Raw genomic sequence first — 18645 nt, forward strand, 5'->3', positions numbered from 1 at the left:
CGCGTCACTTCCGGGCCGCGGTCCGGTCCCGGCCCCGCGCCGCCGGCCCCGCCTTCCGCGCACGTTGGTTCCGGAGGCAGCGTGTGCGCGGGAGTGCGAGCCCCGGGCCGGTATGGCGGCGCGCCCGGGCTGAGGAAGGTCGGGGGCTGCGCTGCGACTCCCTGCCTCCCACACGAGGCCGCCTCGTCGGCGCCCCGGTGCCCGGGCCTGCCGCGCCCTCGACTGTTGCGGGTTCCACACGGACCGCGGCGGACGCGGACTGCGGCGCCCGCGAGCTCGGGGCTGGGTCGGGTCGGGGTCTGGAGTGCTCCTGAGGCCTGCGGCACCGGCTCTGGTCGGGCCGGGTCGGGCGACGGTTGGGCTGGGCCGGGTGGGGCTGAGGGAGCGCAGCGGAGGGAGGGCGAGGCCGGGCGGCGGAGACCGAGGCCGAGGCCGAGGCGGAGGCCGGGCGGGCGGCGGGCGGGGCGCTGCGGCCGCGGCCATGGCCGACGAGACCCCTCGGAAGGGCAGCTTCTCGGCGCTTGTCGGACACACCAACGGCCTCACCAAGCCCGCGTCTCTCGCCGCGGCCGCCGTCACCTCCAAGCCCGGGGCCGCCGGCGGCTCCAAGAAGCTCGTGATCAAGAATTTCCGAGGTGGGTGCGGGGCGGGCGGGGCGGGGGTCCCTCCCCTTGGCCGCTCGGGCTGCGACGTCGGCGGGGCGGCGCGGGCCAGCGGCGGCTTCCCCTTGGTCTGTATAGTTGGTCCAATGGCATTGAGTGACGCCAGGTAACTCGGGTGTCCCGGTTCGCACGGCCGAGCCGGACCGAGTAGCAGGACTGAAGCTCTTCGTGATGTAATTTAATTACTTGCTCCACTTCTCACCAGCTCTGTCGCTGTCACTGTCTCAGAGCAGGCGTCTTCGATGCAGACACACCAGTTACAAGCTTATCTTCACCTTCCTCCCAGCTTGGAGTAGTTTCAGTCAACTTTAAATGTTGTAGAGAGCTGAACTATTACACGTTTATACGTTTGTGAAACCCACTTGTTAAGTAAAGGAATCCTGTTAAGATTTGTACGATTCCTACACGTGCGTATTCTGAGTGTCAGTACTAGACGTATTTGTTTAGCCAAACGAAGATGGAATGGTTGCGTAGTCTGTAACCCAAGAAACTTATAAATGTGGTACTTGTATTGGGAAAACCTAATTTTTGCGCTCCTTACCTGTGTGTCTTTTAAGGACTTTCTTTGTGGAATAGTTTTTTAAAGATGTGTGATACTTAGCGTGGATGTCGTTACCCACTGACGCCATCTGCATTTACAGACAGACCTACATTGCCTGACAACTACACTCAGGACACCTGGCAGAAACTTCATGAAGCAGTGAGAGCCATACAGAGTAGTACGTCCATCAGATATAACCTGGAAGAGCTCTACCAGGTAAGGCTCCACATGTGCAGAAAGCAGAGCTCGTTAGAATTCTCACTCAGACGTAAGCGCGCAGTTTTCTTAGGGAGAACTTTTAGACCTGAGGGGGCCAGGGTCCGGTTTTTCACTTACCTGATTGTTTCTTATAGTGTCTAAATAGCACAATTATCCACCTCCTGTGAAATGTGACCCAGACGTGGATCTTGTGCTCCTCGGTGTTGTTTCAGAGTCAGTAATGAAGGGGATAATAGAAATCGACTCTCTGCGTGCAACAAGAACAGTAGGAGTTCGGTGGCAGCGTGTCCCAAGTCGAGGAGTGTTTTCCGTTTCTGGTGGTTGTGGGATTTTTATTTCATTTTCAGGCCTCAGCTGTCTAGAAGGGTATTTAAAGTTAACCCATTACAGGAGAAAAATGCGTTTCTAAGAGTCACATGACTTCTAATATTTTCCAAATACGCGGCAAACTATTATTATAATTCCATTATGTTATATATGAAATTCTTATGACAGTTTGACATGTTAATGTGGATTTTCCCCTTTTCGTTGTGTTTTGTGATTGATTGTTGCAGTTAAAATGTGCAGACTGGTTTTGTTACATTTAATTTGAGATAACGATGTTCCTTTTCTAACACCAGAAGAAATGATCAAAAGTAGGTTTCGCTTTTGGGATATTTCAGTTACACACAGACTGGTTTTCCTGATATCTTGTTTTTAAAGAATGACATTCGCTAACTGATCTAATATTATCTACATTTTAGGTAATATGATAGCACAGTTTCTACTAAGAGACTTAAATTGTTTTCTGTTTACATAAGTGAAAAATTATGGAAAGTACAAAGAAGAAAATAAAAATCACCTATATTCCTACCACCCAAAGAAGACTACCATGGACAGTTCGATGCACACCTGTCCCTTCTTTGTCTTAAGTTTGTGTGAGGTTATTGTATTGTTTAATCGACTTAATTACGGTGTAGAATATGTACTTCAACAAGTTTTAACAGATGTATCCAATCGTATAACCACCACACAATCAAGATACAGAATGTTTCTGTCACCCCGAAAAGTTCCCTGAGGCCCCTTGGCAGTGGGTCCTGTCCTATGCCCTAACCCCCAGTCCTTGGCAGTCACTGACGTGCCTTGTGTCGGCACGTTTTGCCATCTTCAGAGTCTCATGTCAGTGGAGCCGTGCAGTTGTGCCTAGCTCCTTCACGTGGGGACGGGCTCGTGAGTTGGGCACGCGCTTGCGTCGCAGAGTCTCACGTCAGTGGAGCCGTGCAGTTGTGCCTAGCTCCTTCGCGTGGGGACGGGCTCGTGAGTTGGGCACGCGCCCGCGTCGCAGAGTCTCACGTCAGTGGAGCCGTGCAGTTGTGCCTAGCTCCTTCGCGTGGGGACAGGCTCGTGACTTGGGCACGCGCCCGCGTCGTGACAGTAACCCGTTCCTTTGTTGCTGAGCGTCTGGGGACCACCAGTTAGTTATCCCGAGGTAATGGGCGTCTGGGTGTCTAGTTTTGGGTTGTGAATAAAGCTGTGCAGACATTCATGGGTAAGTCTTTGTGTGGACAGAAATTCTCATTTCTCTCGGATGAACATCTAGAAGTAGGTTCTCAGTAAAATGGAAAGTGTGTGTTTAACTTTACAAGACATTTCCTAACTTTTTCAAATGGCTTCACCGTGTTGCCTCTCTGCCAGTGGTGTGTGAGCGTTCCAGCTGCTCCGTGTGCTTGCTGACATTGGGTATTGTCAGTCTTTTTAATTTTTGCTATTCTAGTAGGTGAGTAGTGGAAGTTCCCTACGGTTTTAATTTGCATTTCCCTGCCGATATTAGGTATCTTTTCTTGTGCCCGTTGCCATTCCATACACCTTCTTTAATGAAGTGTGTGTTCAGATCATCTGCTTTTTTTTTATGGTGGTGTTTATTTTCTTATTATCGAGTGTTTGAGTTTATTACGTGTTCTGAGCATGCATCCTATACCAGGTGTTTGCCTTGCAGATATGCTCGCCCAGTGTGCAGCTTGTCTTTTGATTCTCTTAACTATGGCTTTCAGAGAGCAGACGTTTTAAATTCTGATGAAGTCTTTGTATCAGTTTGGTCTTTTATGGATTGTGCTTTTCGTGTCTCTCTGAGAAGTCTTTGCCTAATCTAAGGTGGTAAAGATTCTCCCTTGTATTTCCTTCTTGCAGTGTTTTAGGTTTTACATCTAGGTCTGTTGTCTGTTTTGAGGTGAATTTTTGTATTTGCTATGAGGTATAAATCCAAGTTCACTGTCTTCCCTGTGGAGGTCCAGTTGGTCCAATGCCATGTGTTGAGGCGTCTGTCTTCTCCAGCAAACTGCCTTTGCTCCTGTGTCAGAAGTCCTTGTCCCTGTGAGTGTGGGTGTCCTAAGTCTCAAAGGCTGGAGCGCTGGCCCTGCAGGTTTATCCTTTTTTGGGTAAACTTGTTTTGGGTATTCTAGGTCCATTATATTTCCATATGAATTTTAGAATCTCTTTGCCAATTTCTGCAAAGAAGCCTCCTAGGATTTTGGTTTGGATTATGTGTAATTGTAGGTGAGCGTGGGGAGTGCTGCTATCTTGACAACACTGAACCCCTCAGTTGACCACAAGGGGCAGCTCTCGCTTAGTTAGGTCTCAGCAATGTTTTCTAGTTCCGCTGTGCGGGTCTTGTACATCTTTTGTGAAATTTATCCCTAAAGCATTTCATATTTTTATGGTATTGTAAAAGGTAGTATAAATTTTAATTTCTGGTTGTTGATAGTATATACAAATACAACTCACGTTTATACATTTATCTTGTACATTGCTGTCTTGCTAACCGCACTTATCTCTAGTAGCTTTTTCGTAGATCCCATTGGATTTTTCTCTGTAGACAATCGTGTCGCCTATACACAGAGATAACTTTACTTCTCCCTTTCTAATCTGCATGCCTTTTATTTCCTTTCTTGCCTGGTTGAACTATATAGAACCTCTGGTGGTTAGTACGATGGTTAATAGAAACGGAAAAAGCAGACATCCTTGTTTTGTTCCTGGTCTTAGGGGAGAAAGCTTTCAGTCTTTCATCATTGAACACCATACGATGCTAGCTGTGGGTTTTTCAAAAATACCCATTATCAGGTTGAGGAAGTTCCTTTCTGTTCCTAGGTTGTTGAGAGTTTTAATCAGAAATACATGTTGGATTTTGACAAATTCTTCTGTGACTGTTGAGGTGGTCATGTGATTTTTGTTTTTTAGTTTGTTAATTACACGGATTGATTTTTTCATATGTTAAACCAGTCTTTCATTCTGGTATAAATCCTACTTGGTCATGATGTATTATCTTTTCAATGTACTGTTGGACTCAGTTTCCTGACATTTTGTTAATTTTTGCATCTGTGATCACAAAGGATATTGTATTATTCTCGTGTAATGTCTGTGTCTGGTTTTAGTATCAGAGTAATGCTGGCCTCATAAAATGAGTTGGAAATGTTCTCTTCTTTTCATCGTCTAGAAGACTTTGTGTAGAATTGGTATTATTTCTTTTTTGTTTTTTTTTTAAATAAATTTATTTATTTTTGGCTGTGTTGGGTCTTCGTTGCTGTGCGCGGGCTTCTCATTGTGATGGCTTCTCTCGTTGTGGAGCACAGGCTCTAGGCGCGTGGGCTTCAGTAGTTGTGGCACTTGGGCTCAGTAGTTGTGGCTTGCGGGCTCTAGAGCATAGGCTCAGTAGTTGTGGCATGCGAGCTCAGTAGTTGTGGCTCATGGGCTCCAGAGCGCAGGCTCAGTAGTTGTGGTTCACGGGCTTAGTTGCTCTGCGGCACGTGGGATCTTCCCGGGCCAGGGCTCGAACCCGTGTTCCCTGCATTGGCAGGTAGATTCTTAACCACTGCACCACCAGGGAAGTCCAGAATTGGTATTATTTTTTCCTTAAATGTTTGAGGGAATTCCCCAGTGAAGCCATCTTGGCTTTCTTTGTGGAAAGATTTTCAACTACAAATGTCGTTAGTAGATACAGAACTATTCAGTTTATCCGTTTCTTTAAGTTCACTCATCTTCTGCGATGTCTAGTCTGCCATTAATACCGTCTGGTATAATTTTCACCTCTGCATTGTTTTCCTCTCTAGGTGTTCAATTTGAATCTTGTTTTGTATCTTCTCTTTGCTTAACTTTCTTTAACGTGTGGAGCACAGTTCCAGCTCTTTTGTGTCCTTGTTTGCTGGCTCTGTCAGTTCCAGGTTCGCTTTGACTGACTTTTCTCCCCAGTGCAGGTGGTTTTCCTGCTTCTTTCATGTTTGATAGCTTTGATTGGATGCCAGACATTGCGAATTTTGACTTGTGTGGTAGATGCTTTTGTTTTGTTTTTTGTTTTGTTTTGTTTTGTTTGTGGTACACGGGCCTCTCACTGCTATGGCCTCTCCCGCTGTGGAGCGCAGGCTCCGGACGCGCAGGCTCAGCGGCCATGGCTCACGGGGCCAGCCGCTCCGCGGCATGTGGGATCCTCCCGGACCGGGGCACGAACCCACGTCCCCTGCATCGGCAGGCGGACTCCCAACCACTGCGCCACCAGGGAAGCCCTGTATTTCTCTGAATATTCTTGAGCTTTGTTCCAGACTCGGTTAAATTATTTAGAATCAGTTTGACCTTTTAGACTGTTGCCTTAAGCGTTGCTAGGCAGGACTAGAGCAGTGTTTCGTCCAGGGCTAATTGCCCTGCTGCTGAGACAAACCTTCCTGAATCCTCTGCCCGGCGTCCTGCTGTGTTCCCGCCTGGCTGGTGGGAAGTGTGTGAGCACCAGAGCCCAAGGTCTCTGAACTTTCGGCGGTTCCTTCCCTCACCTCGGCGGTCTCCTCCCACATACGTGCTGGACGGCGCTCTGCTGAGCCCTCGAATTGGACCCTGAGGTCCCCTGCCCTCGGGGCCTCCGCCCTGCAGACTTCGGCCTCAGCCCAGGACGACTGCTGCGTGGCCTGGACGCTGGATGCCAGAAGCCAGAGTGGCTGGTGCTTGTCTGTCTCCTGTCTGCCAAGGCCACGGCCTCTAAGAGCCCAGCGTGCAGCGCTTCGGAAGCTGCTGCTTCGTGTACTACTTCAGCGAAGGCTAAGTCCGCTTCCTCTATTTCGTCTGGACCCGGAGCAAGGGTCCCACCGAGTGAGTGCCCAGACTCAGAGGCTTTTGCTTTAGTGAAATATTGTGTCTTCCAGCGAGGCTTCATTATTGCTCTTTCCCTGGAGATTTGACTATCTGGTATCAATTGCCCATCATTTTTCTTAGTAGAATGACTTTGCTGGACCTTTTACCCAGGATGTGTTTCATAATAGTCACCATAGATATTATTGTAAACAGTGTTTCCAGATGCCCTGGGTATCGTGGGTGTCCGTGTGGGTGTATGTGAGACCCTGAGGGCTAGGGCTGCTTACCCCCAAAGTGGCACCACTCATTCCAGGGCACATCTCAGGAGGGCCCGTGGAGGGGGCAGTGGATGGGCTTTTGGACGCAGGTGTGCGGGCGGGTGCCTGGCCACTCAGAAGTTCCAGCAAGTCTAAGTACATCTCTGCAGAGTGAGCCGCTCACATCTTGTGGAGTGAATGGGGTGGAGATAGTAAGTGATGTCGCGGTGAAACTATCCTGGTCTCCAGTAGAGTGGACAGTGCACTGGACCTGGTGTTTCAGAATAAAGCCTGAGTTTCTGCTGAGGTGGTGTGGTATATAATTTGCCAAAGAATCTTATGTGCAAGTAACAGTTCTCACCAAAGCTGGAAAGGTTTTTTGTTTGTTTGTTTTTGAGGAGGTTTTCAAGATTATTTGAGGGAGAACCTCTTGTTTTGGTGTTGATCAGTTTCCCAAAAGTGGGGTCTGGCATCTCCCCGTGCCAGGTCTGAGGAGGCCTCAGTGGAGGGAAAGGTCACCTCCAGCCTGTCTGCACAGCCTGCCTGCAGTTTCTTGCTTTGTTTTTGTTTGGTAGAAAGGGGTATTCAGATTACGTGAAAAAGCCGTAGTAGATACACGTCGTGCTGAGAGTCATTCTCTTGTTGTAATGCGAGGAGGAGGAGATGTTGAGTGCATCCATCTTTTCTGAACTTAGATCTGAAATCTCAACTTGCTGAAGAAAGCGTATCTTGTGTGTCTTAGGTCTGTATGTTTTAGTCCTACTTGTCTCAATGAGACAACAGAAAACTGAAGACTGCATTTCGGGAATGGTTTCGGGGAAGGCTAGGTGTTGATTTCAGACTAGTTTTTTGTTTGTTTTGGTTTTTTTTATTACTGAAGAACAGTTGATTTCCAATGCTGTGGCAATCTCTGCTGTACAGCAGTGACTCAGTTACACACATAGAGACATTCTTTTTTAAATATGCTTTTCCATTACCATTTGTCCCAAGAGATGGGATACAGTTCCCTGTGTTACACAGTAGGACCTTGTTGTTCATCCGTTGTAAATGTGGTAGTTTGCATCTACCAACCCCAGACTCACAGTGCATACCTCTCCCTCCCCCCTGCCCCTCAGCAACCACAAGTCTGATCTCTATGGATTTCAGACTAGTTTTGATGCACAGAATCAAACCTGTCACAGAGAACTTGCGCTTGAGAAAAGCTGTGCTGCTGACCTTGAGTCACGGGGTAGATGTCTCCAGGAAACCCTGTGCCTGGTGAGAGCTCGGTGAAGGAGAATGGAGTGGAGTCAGGTCCTGATGGATTAATAGGGTGGTTGAAAGTGATGCAAGCGGGTGAGGAAGCCCAGAAAATGGGAAACAAGTGGACACTTTATTTGATGGACCAATTGGAGAATGTAAATTAATCAAGAGTGAATTCAATGTGTAAGTTATTCAGAAACAGAGAATATTCAGGTTCAAATATCTTAGGCCTAATAGGAAGGATTTTGTTAATTCAGCGGCTTTGGTCACTCAGCGAAATCAGCCATTTGTACGAGGGCATCATGTCCGGCATTCACAATGGGGGCCGGGAGGGTGGATGTCTTCCTGGGACACCGCCCCCCCTTCATTCTTCGTCCCACGCTCAGGACCAAGTCCTTGTCTCCTTTTTACGTTGCCCTTTCCTCGTTTCCTGTGGGTGGGAACCGCAGCGTCCTGGTGGCGGCTTCTGTGTGGTGTGCTTGTCGCGTTTACACAGGCCTGCCACCGAGTAGGGTGACCTGGGGCCTGGCTCCTCGGGAGAGTCCACAGGGGCGTGGTTCCCCGGGGGTGGGGGTGGGGGTTTGCTTTTCATTTTTCCCCTTCATTTACCTAAGTAACTCAGAGTACTTGCCCGCTCTTTCCCCTACGATTTCTCACTCTGCTCTGACGTCAGCTGTCGCCTTAGCTACTGGCACCCAGAGTGCGTAGTTGTAGGTGCCGCTTGGCTGTTCTGCTCCCTTAAGGCCCTGGCGGGGGATCCCCACTGAGGGGAGCGCCCTCGCAGGCATGGGTGTTTTGCTGGGACACTCGTCTGTCCTGAGGCAGATAAGCGTGTGCAGAGCGGGCGTGGTGGCAGGCCTGGGAGGCTGGGACGAGCGGGTGTTTCCCCTCGGCTACGCTGGTGTGAGGAAAACCTCTGTGTCCCAGTGCTAGGAGGGCCCAGGTCCTGCCGCTCCCCACTTCCAATGCCTGGGTCCAGAGGTGTGCTCGGTACCAGTACCGGTACTGGTCACGTGAGGTGCTTCGTACACCACAAGGAGGCATTTCTAAGCGTCCAGGTGTGACTGAATCTCCTAAACGTGTTCTGGGGAGGGCCTCCTTTGTTGGGCCGCTCCTGCAGCCGCGAAGAGCCCACGGCATCCCTGCCCCCTACCCCTCACCGCAGGGAGCAAGCCGGTGACGAGGCGCCTGTGACATGACGACGCCGGCAGTGACTCAGCAGACACCCAGGAGGTGACGGCGCCCCGGCCTGGCTGGTGGTTTTCAGGGGCCTCCAGATCCTCAGCAAAGAAATCTCAGTGGGCTTCACGCGAATAGTAAGCGTGTGCTCAACAGGACATATACATACGAGGGAGACTTGGCTCTAGTGTTCAACCAAAAAGTCACAGCTGGGAAGAGATTGTTTTGAGGACATTGACACCTGGTTCATGAATCGAAGCATTCAGAAAGTGGTTCTAAGATGTCCTTCGATGAAGGACACGTACCACTAAGCTTATCTTGATTTTTACCAAAGAAAAATGTTTTCTTCGTGTATTATATTAAAAATTTACTTGGTAATAATTGTTTGTAATGATTAACTACTGGCGCAAAGGCCTTTGTTAGGAGGTTATCTTGGTTTTTTTTTTTTTAAGAGAGAAAGAGACAGTGGATCTTGGACTGAATTATGAAAACATGAAGCTTTGGGGAAAGGAATTGAAGGATGTAAAAACAAAATGTGGTTGGGAATCCCTTGTTCTAAGTAAGGCAGAATGTAAGGGAAAGGTATTTTTATTCTTTTAATTATTGTCATTAGTCCATATTCTCTTTGACCTTTTGGGGGGTTTTTTTGCGTTACGTGGGCCTCTCACTGTTGTGGCCTCTCCCGTTGTGGAACGCAGGCTCCAGACGCGCAGGCTCAGCGGCCATGGCTCACGGGCCCAGCCGCTCCGCGGCATGTGGGATCTTCCCGGACCAGGGCACGAACCCGCGTCCCCTGCATCGGCAGGCGGACTCTCAACCACTGTGCCACCAGAGAAGCCCTTTCTTTGACCTTTATAAATATGCATGTGTTTTGTGTATTATATATTTCCTTACATAATTATTTTCTTAACATCCATAAAAATTTAAGTTACCCTTTTTTCCCCTCGGGAATATAGTATTTGAGTTAAGATTCCAAAGTGTCTCTGTTCTGTATATCCCCCATGTATTTTAAAATAGGCAGTAGAAAAACTACATTTCTGTTTATAATATTTCGTATTTGGATTGAATCAGATGCTGATTTTGTACATGAGATTTGAAAGAAGATTTTATTAGAACTGGTACGAATATACAAGCATTATTCCTCTAATGTGGATCAAAACAGCTAATGAAAAATATTTCTGCCTCAAAACCTTGTTTTTGCATTAATTTGAGGCAGATTTGGCCCATGCTCCTTCAGCTTATTTGGGACAGAATCATCAAACTCATGGGCGTGAAAGGAACTGGAATTCCTGTCGTTCTCCCCCCACTGGAGGGTGGTCACCAGGGTCTGGAGCAGGGATTTCCGGCTCTGGTTTCACGTTGGCGATCCGTCAGGGTCAACTCACACACCTTCCCGTGGCTCCACCTCAGACTACGGAGTCATCCAGACACAGGCCCGGGGGCTCAAGCTGCTTTTGAGTCCTCGGGGGACGGTGTGCAGCCAGCTTGAGGGGCTGTTGAAGAGGGAAGCTTGAGAGTATCGTGAGCAGCCCAGCCCGGGGCGGGCCCACCTGGGGCCTGGGTGTCCTGGGGCTGCCAGCGCGGCACCGTCCCATCTGCGCTCCAGGCTCACTGTCGTTAGGGACCATTTTTGCCAAACTTCTACTGGATTCCGGTGTTGCAGCGATAATTGCCCTTGACCATGATAACTTATTTGTGGATTACGTAAGTGTGGGCGTGGCTTTGTGTTACGATTCGAGCTGTTTTTACAGATAGGTTGCTTTTAAAGAACAAATTTGTCTTTCACAGTGAATAACTCATTTATCCCTTTTGTTTTCAGGCTGTTGAAAATCTTTGTTCTCACAAAGTTTCCCCAGTGCTCTACCAGCAGCTGCGCCAGGTCTGTGAAGGCCACGTCCAAGCACAAATCCTTCAGTTTAGAGAATATCCTTTTTTTGGCTTGTGAAGTTCCTATTTATTACCTAAATCTTTTGAAACTGAACATTAATAGGATAAAGAACTAATGAGTATCCTTAATATTAAAGCAAAAGCTTTATAGAGACAAAACCTTACGCTTGTATTATATAACCCAGCGTAGCAGATGTTTTTGGTGGAGTTTTCACTGTTTAAATTACTTGGCTGATCTGATTGAAGTCAGTGTCCGTTTCTCTAGTGCATTTGGAAGCGTTTAGGAAGAGTCTGAAAAACACCTTAAGGTTGGAGTGCTGCGGTTCTTTATTCTTGTTTTTTAAAGATCTGTGTTAGTTTTCTGTGATTATAACCAATTCCCACAGAGTTGGCCGCGTGACCCAACCCTGGCCTGTTGGCCCACGCTCTGCAGGTCGGCTCGCGCTGGGCTCAGGGGCTCTCGGCTCTGGGCCTCGCCAGCCCAGATCACGCCGGACCTTTGGTCACGACGAAGCCTTGCCCCGGGTGGGGCCGCACCTGGCCGCAGCCCCCAGGCCTCCCAGCACCTCAGGTTGGCTGGCGTGGGCTTGACCCTGTGCAGCCTTGCTGGCCCCTGCTGGCCACGGAGGCCGGTCAGGGCGCCGCCACGTGAGGAGCGCCTCGGCTCATCACTGGGCACCGGAGCTGCCGGGCCGCTGCCGAGGTGGCACCTCCCTACGTATGCTTACGACGCAGACTTTTTCAGACTGTTGGCAGAAGGTCTGATACCATGGGCCATTGTAGTTGTGAGCAGTTGTGACGTTCTTCCAGAATTACTTGTTAACCCTTCAACTATTTGGTCTTTGCTGTGACTCGCTCTGTTTCTGAGTTAGGAGCGGACCCTCGAGAAAATGAGTGAGGCGCTTGGCTGGGACCCCTGTGGCTGTGGTCAGTGCGCCCCCAGTGCCTTCCGATTTCACACGCCAGAAGCGGGCTGCTGTGTGTTATCTCCTCTCTCTGTGATCGGAATGTTGCATGGAACCTTGCAGCCGTGCCGAGCCGCGCGCCTGCTGCACCTCGGCCAAGGGGCCGCACTGAGGGGTGCCCCCGTGTCTGGTGCCGTGGAGCTGAGACAGGCTGGAGCAGGGCTGAGGCCCAGGAGGCCGGCTCCTTGCCTCCGCCAGCTGCCTGCGCTCCCGTCCAAAGGGAGTAACGGTGCGCCGTGCGGCTGGGTGTGAGGGTGCTGTGTGGGCCGTAGGCAGTGTAGACGTTGTGACCGTGGGGCTTCGATTAACCTGTGCACGCAGTGCCCGGGTGCTTGGCGAGGTTTTCCCTAGGATCCCGCACCAGGTGTCTTTTGCTGTAAACAGCGTCCCGAAAGCCAGGTCGTGCACATGGTGCACGGATGAGACGTGACGTACAACTTTGTGCGACCAGAAGTGACCATTGGCCCTCAGCCGTTGTCCTCCGTCTGCCCGTCCCCCGGTGCTGTTCATAGTGGCTGGCTTCCTCGCCTCTGGGACAGCATCTCCAGAGCTGCCCTTTGGGGCGGGGCCTTTGGTCCACCCCCCATCCCACGAAGCCTCAACGGGCAGTGGGGTGAAAGGGAAACGGGGAGGGGCAGGAAGAGATGGAGGCAGGGGAGTGCAGGCAGGTTCATCACAGGTAGGCAGGGAGACACGGAGGCTGGAAACCACCTGTGTGGCTTCTGAGCTTCTGCCCTTTCGGTATTCTGATCACTAAGCAACATGCCCGACTCGGAGGTGAGGAGAGCGGAAAGTAAGGGGTAAACATTGCAACAAATAAATTGGCCGGTGTTTCTGAAGTTTTCCTTAGCAGGTCTGCACAGACTCGCTAGATAGTGTTTTATTTTTAAAGAAGATTAACACATGCTGGCAGGATCACTGCAGACAAATGGTAAGCCTGCTAACATGCTCCCTGAGTGGGCCTCAGTGCACACGCCCTCTTGGGTCTTTTCCTCCAGTCTCTGGCTCAGCTGGACGGAAGGCAGATCTGAGTAGCTGGGAGTCTGTGCCCCCTTTGCATCCAGCTGTGTTGTTTGTTTTCTTTTAAACCACAGCGTGGCCCCATCCATCTTCCCTCAACCCCCAAGGAAGGCAGGGCCCGGTTGGGAGCTGGGATGGGGAGTTCTGTTCAGGTCAGGTGCTGCCATCCAGCTCCGACCGAGCTGGACAGTGGCTGGAGAAGAGTGGGGACGGCCTGCTCTTCTGGGGTGGGGCTGGCTGTGAGCTTGGCCTTCGGGCCAACCACACAGGTGACTCGTGCCTGTGATTCCCCGTGGGTCTCTGAAGTTTTCCTTGATCTCAGTTTATGCCAGAGAATCAAGCCTGAATCTCAGGAGTTTACTGTAACTAGACAACCAGGCTTAGATTTAGTAGATGTATTGACTCTAATTTGGTTTTATATATATGAGTTTTCAGGGTGACCTGGCTGAAAATTATGTAAGTGAGAGAAGAGATAGTATCAATAGCTTCCCTAACTAGGTTGAATTCTTTGGTTTCCTGGCTGAGGTGAGTAGGCGACGACGAATGAGTCTCTCTTGGGCCAGGCACCGGGGGACGGTAGAAACAGGTGAATGTGTCGGGAGGGTTCTCTCTACGACACAGTCTGCGGCGCTCCCTGAGAGAGCCCCGGGGCCGCCGCCCACCACGTGAGCCTGCAAAGTCAAGTCGAGTACAGACACGTGGCTGAGAGCCTCCTGCCAGCGCAACGAGCCGGAGTGCTGGAAGAATTCAGCTTAGAGCATCTCCCAGTCTAAGGAGGTTTCACCACGTCAGTCAGGAAATGACTGAATTTCAAAGGCATCTTTGAGGCGAAGTGCTGTACAATCCCTCCAGTCAGATTTTCTGGATAAAAGAGATGAAAAGCAAACACCAAGGGGAACATGTAAATTGAGGGAAAAATCAATCATGAGGGTCTTGAAGATAAAAACATCTTTTCATTGAGAAGCAATCATGTTAGATTAGAGACAGCCAGGGTTGGATGTTTTGTTGGTAAGGTACGTAAATAAGTCAGGTCCTCCTCTTGCCCTCCAGATCATGATCAGAAGTATCTTCCTGTTTCTGGATCGTACTTACGTGCTTCAGAATTCCATGCTTCCTTCCATCTGGTGAGTGTCCCCCGGTCCTGGTCTGTGGCTGAGGCTGCGGCCGACCTGTGTCTCCGATGGTTGATTTGATGACACGTGCCCGACCGTCTGTGGCCCTCTGTGTTGGCCAGGGTCGCTGGCACACAGGCCTGCCCCTCAGTGGCTCTCGGCCCGGAAGTGTCTGTCACCATGAGGGGCAGCTGCCGAGCCGGCAGCCGCCAGTCCAGCACGTTCTCCTGTGGGCATGGAAGTGCCTTGTGAAGTCCGTTTCTGTCACCTCTTCCACCTCTGCTCTGGGAAAGGCTGGGGAGCCGGTCAGTCTCTAATGGCGCCTCCCGGTACTCTGCTGATGGGCCGGGCACAGGGCATTGGCTTCCATCTGCTCGGGGCAGTGAGAGTCGGGAACCCTGTGCCCACATTGCCCTGGGTCCCTGGTCCCCGACTTCCAGCGTCGTCCCCGAGCAGCTCAGCCTTGGTGACAGGGCCTGTCTGTGGTCTCGCCCTCGGTCCTCCTGGCCTGTGCCCACGTGGACGTCCGCTCCGATTCAGCACGCTGTGCCCTCTCGCCACCTCTAAGCCCCGTCCTGTAAAGTCGCTTCCTTTTCTAGCTTCCTGGCCGTCCGTTCACTCTGACCCAGGGCGGTGCGATTTCTCCTTCTACCACCGGGAAATCGCTTGTCTTTGTGTACCGTAACCCACGCGTGGGGCGGCTGGGGCCGTCTCTCCCACGTGATCCCATGTCCCCTGTGCTCCTCTGTCCTCTCAGCCCCGACTCCTGCACACCTCCTACTAGACACCCACGAACCTCTGCAGGACAGATCGTCATTACTCAGAGAAACAAGCAGTTTGGAAAAGCTGATGATGACAGGAAGTCACAGAGCTCCTCCTCTGTGCGGGGCTCTGTCCTCAGGGCTTCAACACCTCCTGACTCCATCCTTAGAGCAGCTCCATGAGGGATGACTGTCCGCCACATGGAGAAAGTGAGGCAGCGCGGCTGCCGCCGCAGGACCTTCTTCTGAAGCCGCGCTCTCAGCTCAGGCTCCAGCAAAGCCGCCAGGACGTTCCCGCGGCTCCCTCCTCCCCCGGCGCGCCTGGGCACAGCAGCCTTCCTCTCCCCGCCTCCTCCCGTCTCAGCGAGTGGGCCGCTCCCACGGACTCCGCAAAGCTCAGGCCGGGGCTCCACTGTACACCCAAGTTTCTCACGCACCGTCTCAGCGATCCCTGCCGTCCTGCACGAGCGCACTTTCCTCCCTGCCTGCTGCAGTGGACGGGGGCTGGTGGGCTTCACGCTCTGGGCAGTGCCTCCAGGTTGGACGGCAGGGTTACGTTATAAACTACGTTTAGACTCTGGAGCCTGACAAGCTGGGCACAGCAAGCTCCTTGTAATCTCTGCCTCAGTTTCTCCATCTGGAGGACGGTCATCCCTCGTGGAGCTGCTCTAAGGATGGAGTCAGTCAGGAGGTGCTGAAGCCCTTAGGACAGAGGAGCAGAGGGGATGTGGGATCACGGAGAGGAAGAGGGCCCCAGCTGCCCCACGCATGGGTTACGGTACACAAAGACAAGCGATTTCCCGGTGGTAGAAGGAGAAATCGCACCGCCCTGGGTCAGAATGAACGGACGGCCAGGAAGCTAGAAAAGGAAGCGACTTTACAGGACGGGGCTTAGAGGTGGCGAGAGGGCACAGCGTGCTGAATCGGGAGGGAGCGGGCTGGGGGAGTGCGATGGACTCTGGTTTGCACCCTCAGTTCCGTCGTCCTGTGGCCAGGGCCACACAGGAGGAGCAGCTGGAGGATGGGGGCAGGGCAGGCGGAGGGTCCCAGGGCTCCCGGGCAGGACGGCGGAAGCCCACTGACCCATGCAGGAAACAGGCAGCATTGATGAGGAAAGAAATAGAAGGCACACCAGACAGTCAAGAAGGAAAATTTTTTAAAAAAAGGAGATCTTGACACCCAGACCAGAGAGTTAGCAAGTCAGTAGCTTGGGGGTGATATCCATAGTGTAGCTGGAGCTTCACCCAGAACTTCTAAGAAGTGAAACTAAAACAGTCTTGTCTTCTCTGTTTGTACAGGGACATGGGATTAGAACTCTTCAGAAACCATATTATTAGTGATAAAATGGTTCAGACAAAGACCATCGACGGCATCCTGCTGCTGATCCAGCGGGAGCGGAGCGGGGAGGCCGTGGACCGCAGCCTGCTGCGGGGCCTGCTGGGCATGCTGTCCGACCTCCAGGTGGGCCCCGCGCGTCCTCACAGCCCGCTGGGCGGCGCTGCACCCGGGCCACGAGGTGGCCACGACGTCGGTGTCGGAACTGACACCGTTAGGGTATTGGTGCAAGTATGGGAGGGGAGTGACTCGGCTGGCACTCACCCGGAGGCGGCCGGGGCCTGGGAGCACCCTGGGCAGAGCAGGGCGGCTGGGTGGGCCCAGGCAGCTTGTCCTGGGCACAGGTCACGGCAGCCGTGCGCCCTCGACGTGGGCTGCACCAGCACTTCAGGCTGAGAGCTGGGCTTCTTCGCTGTGATTGGTCGTTAACCCTGCTCATTTTTTAGGTGTATAAAGATTCATTTGAACTGAAGTTTTTGGAAGAAACTAATTGTTTATATGCTGCAGAAGGCCAAAGGTTAATGCAAGAAAGAGAGGTGAGGCAACGAAATGTTTCTGAATTGCCTTATTTCATTTTCATAGATGTGTATCTAAGTGTGATTTCTAAATGTTTGTCTCTTCACGCTGGCAAACATCTCACTGAAAATCTTCCGAAAGTTACAATCTAGTTTAAATTCCAGTGATGAGCTTCTTTGTGAGGTTATTAAGGGCTTAATTTTTTTCTCCTAATTTAGAAACCCTTCTGTTGCCCCCCACCCCCAGCAAAAAAAAAGCAGTGAAATAGCTTCTAAAATACATAAAGGAACTCAAGCTGAAACAAGAGTTTAAAAGATAATTCTTAAATATGAAAGAGAAACCTGACATGTTAAAAATTTTCATCTCTGTGAGGCATTGAAAAGATTACCCAAAAAGCCACTGGAAAAAACCATGTGTTTAGTAGTAATAAGAACCCAAAAACTTGATAGCTGGTTTCTTGGGTATCAGAGCCCAGCTCAGCAGGAAGCCCCTCGGGACCGTCACAGGAGGGGGAGTCGGAGACCGGCCTGGCTGCCGCCCCCGGGTCAGAGCCTCAGCAACCCCTGTCATGGGGCCTTTGCTGTGTAGGCAGGTGACCCTTTGCCCCTGGAAACTCAGAGAGAGTGTGCTTTGAGATCTCCTGCAGCCACTCTCTTTGGGGCCTCAGAGGAACAGCCTGTTGCTTGATGTTTGCCGACCCCGCCAAGCGTGGGCTGGGGGGTGCCGTGCTGCCTGCCCCCATTCCAGACGTTACCTTCAGTCTCCAGGATGGGGCTGAGGGAGGCCTCCTGCCGTGTATCTCCCTCCCCCTCCTCAGCACCCCTGCTCCTGGTACTCCGTTAATGTTTGGGCCTGAATGTACAGTCTGCTTTTTTTTCTTAAATAAGGAAAACAGTATTTCAGCTTCTTGGGTAACATGAAGGTTTTTGTTGCTGATGTGTTTAAATGTTGTGTTTGGAAGGTTCCGGAGTACCTGAACCATGTGAGTAAGCGCCTGGGGGAGGAGGGTGACCGCGTGATCACGTATCTAGACCACAGCACACAGTGAGTACCACTCCCGCGCTCAGCTCCGTGACCCGCAGCGTCTTGTAGACTCACTCGCTGCTCTGAACCCGAACGTATTCAGCTCCTGGGACAGTTTGCTTGTTGTCTGTGATTACTCAGCACTTGTAAGTCACACTGACTTGTGGCCTGTGGTGAGTTATCGTCCAAAGGGAGTGATTCAGGCTGAGATACTTGGTATCTTTTTATAGACAGTTTATAATTTATGTTATAAATGTATAATAAATTTATAGAAGTTTATGTTAATGAGGTACCATCGAGTATAGGCAGTTTCGGTTGTAAAGTTTTGTTGCACATCTGATATAGCTGTGATTTTTTCTTACGGTACTCAGTCACATTATTCTTTCTTTTAATGTTTACTTATTATATTTATGTTTGGTTGCGCCGGGTCTTAGTTGTGGTATGCAGGATCTTTTGCCGCAGCATGCGGGCTTCTCTCTAGTTGCGGTGCGCGGGCTCCAGAGCACGTGGGCTCTGTAGTTGTGGTGCCCGGGCTCGGTAGTTGTGGCCCACGGGCTTAGTTGCCCTGCGGCACGTGGGATCTTAGTTCCCCGACCAGGGATCGAACCCGCGCCTCCTGTGTTGGAAGGCGGATTTTTAACCACTGGACCACCAGGGAAGTAACTTGTCCCTTCTCTTTGCATCCAGTTTTTTTTTTTCCTCTAAACCTGAGGTCAGTGTTTGGCTAGGGAAAAGTACAAGGGCAGGTTTTGTGAGTGTCTGCGTCGGGCACATAATGTTTATTCAAGTGAGGAAGATTAGAGCAGAAACGTGAGAGACAGAAAAGAGAGATGTTTTT

At 51.0% G+C, this 18645-nt stretch overlaps 1 protein-coding gene across 3 annotated transcripts in view; it reads left to right on the top strand.

Moving 5' to 3' along the window:
- The first annotated feature begins 481 nt into the window (after window positions 1–481).
- CUL4A (cullin 4A) overlaps window positions 482–18645 on the top strand; it is a 44243-nt gene continuing 26079 nt past the window's right edge. For 2 of the 3 annotated variants that reach the window (XM_065895804.1, XM_065895803.1), the window contains exons 1-8: window positions 482–635; window positions 1304–1419; window positions 11008–11111; window positions 12902–12971; window positions 14111–14184; window positions 16232–16394; window positions 16715–16804; window positions 17746–17828. In XM_065895804.1, the coding sequence (XP_065751876.1) occupies window positions 482–635; window positions 1304–1419; window positions 11008–11111; window positions 12902–12971; window positions 14111–14184; window positions 16232–16394; window positions 16715–16804; window positions 17746–17828 (854 nt within the window). Of the gene's footprint in view, window positions 636–1303; window positions 1420–11007; window positions 11112–12901; window positions 12972–14110; window positions 14185–14740; window positions 14753–16219; window positions 16395–16714; window positions 16805–17745; window positions 17829–18645 lie in introns of all 3 variants that reach the window. The other variant, XM_065895802.1, reaches the window with a different exon arrangement.

Source organism: Phocoena phocoena, chromosome 18 (assembly GCF_963924675.1).
Source record: "Phocoena phocoena chromosome 18, mPhoPho1.1, whole genome shotgun sequence".
Lineage (NCBI taxonomy): Eukaryota > Metazoa > Chordata > Mammalia > Artiodactyla > Phocoenidae > Phocoena > Phocoena phocoena.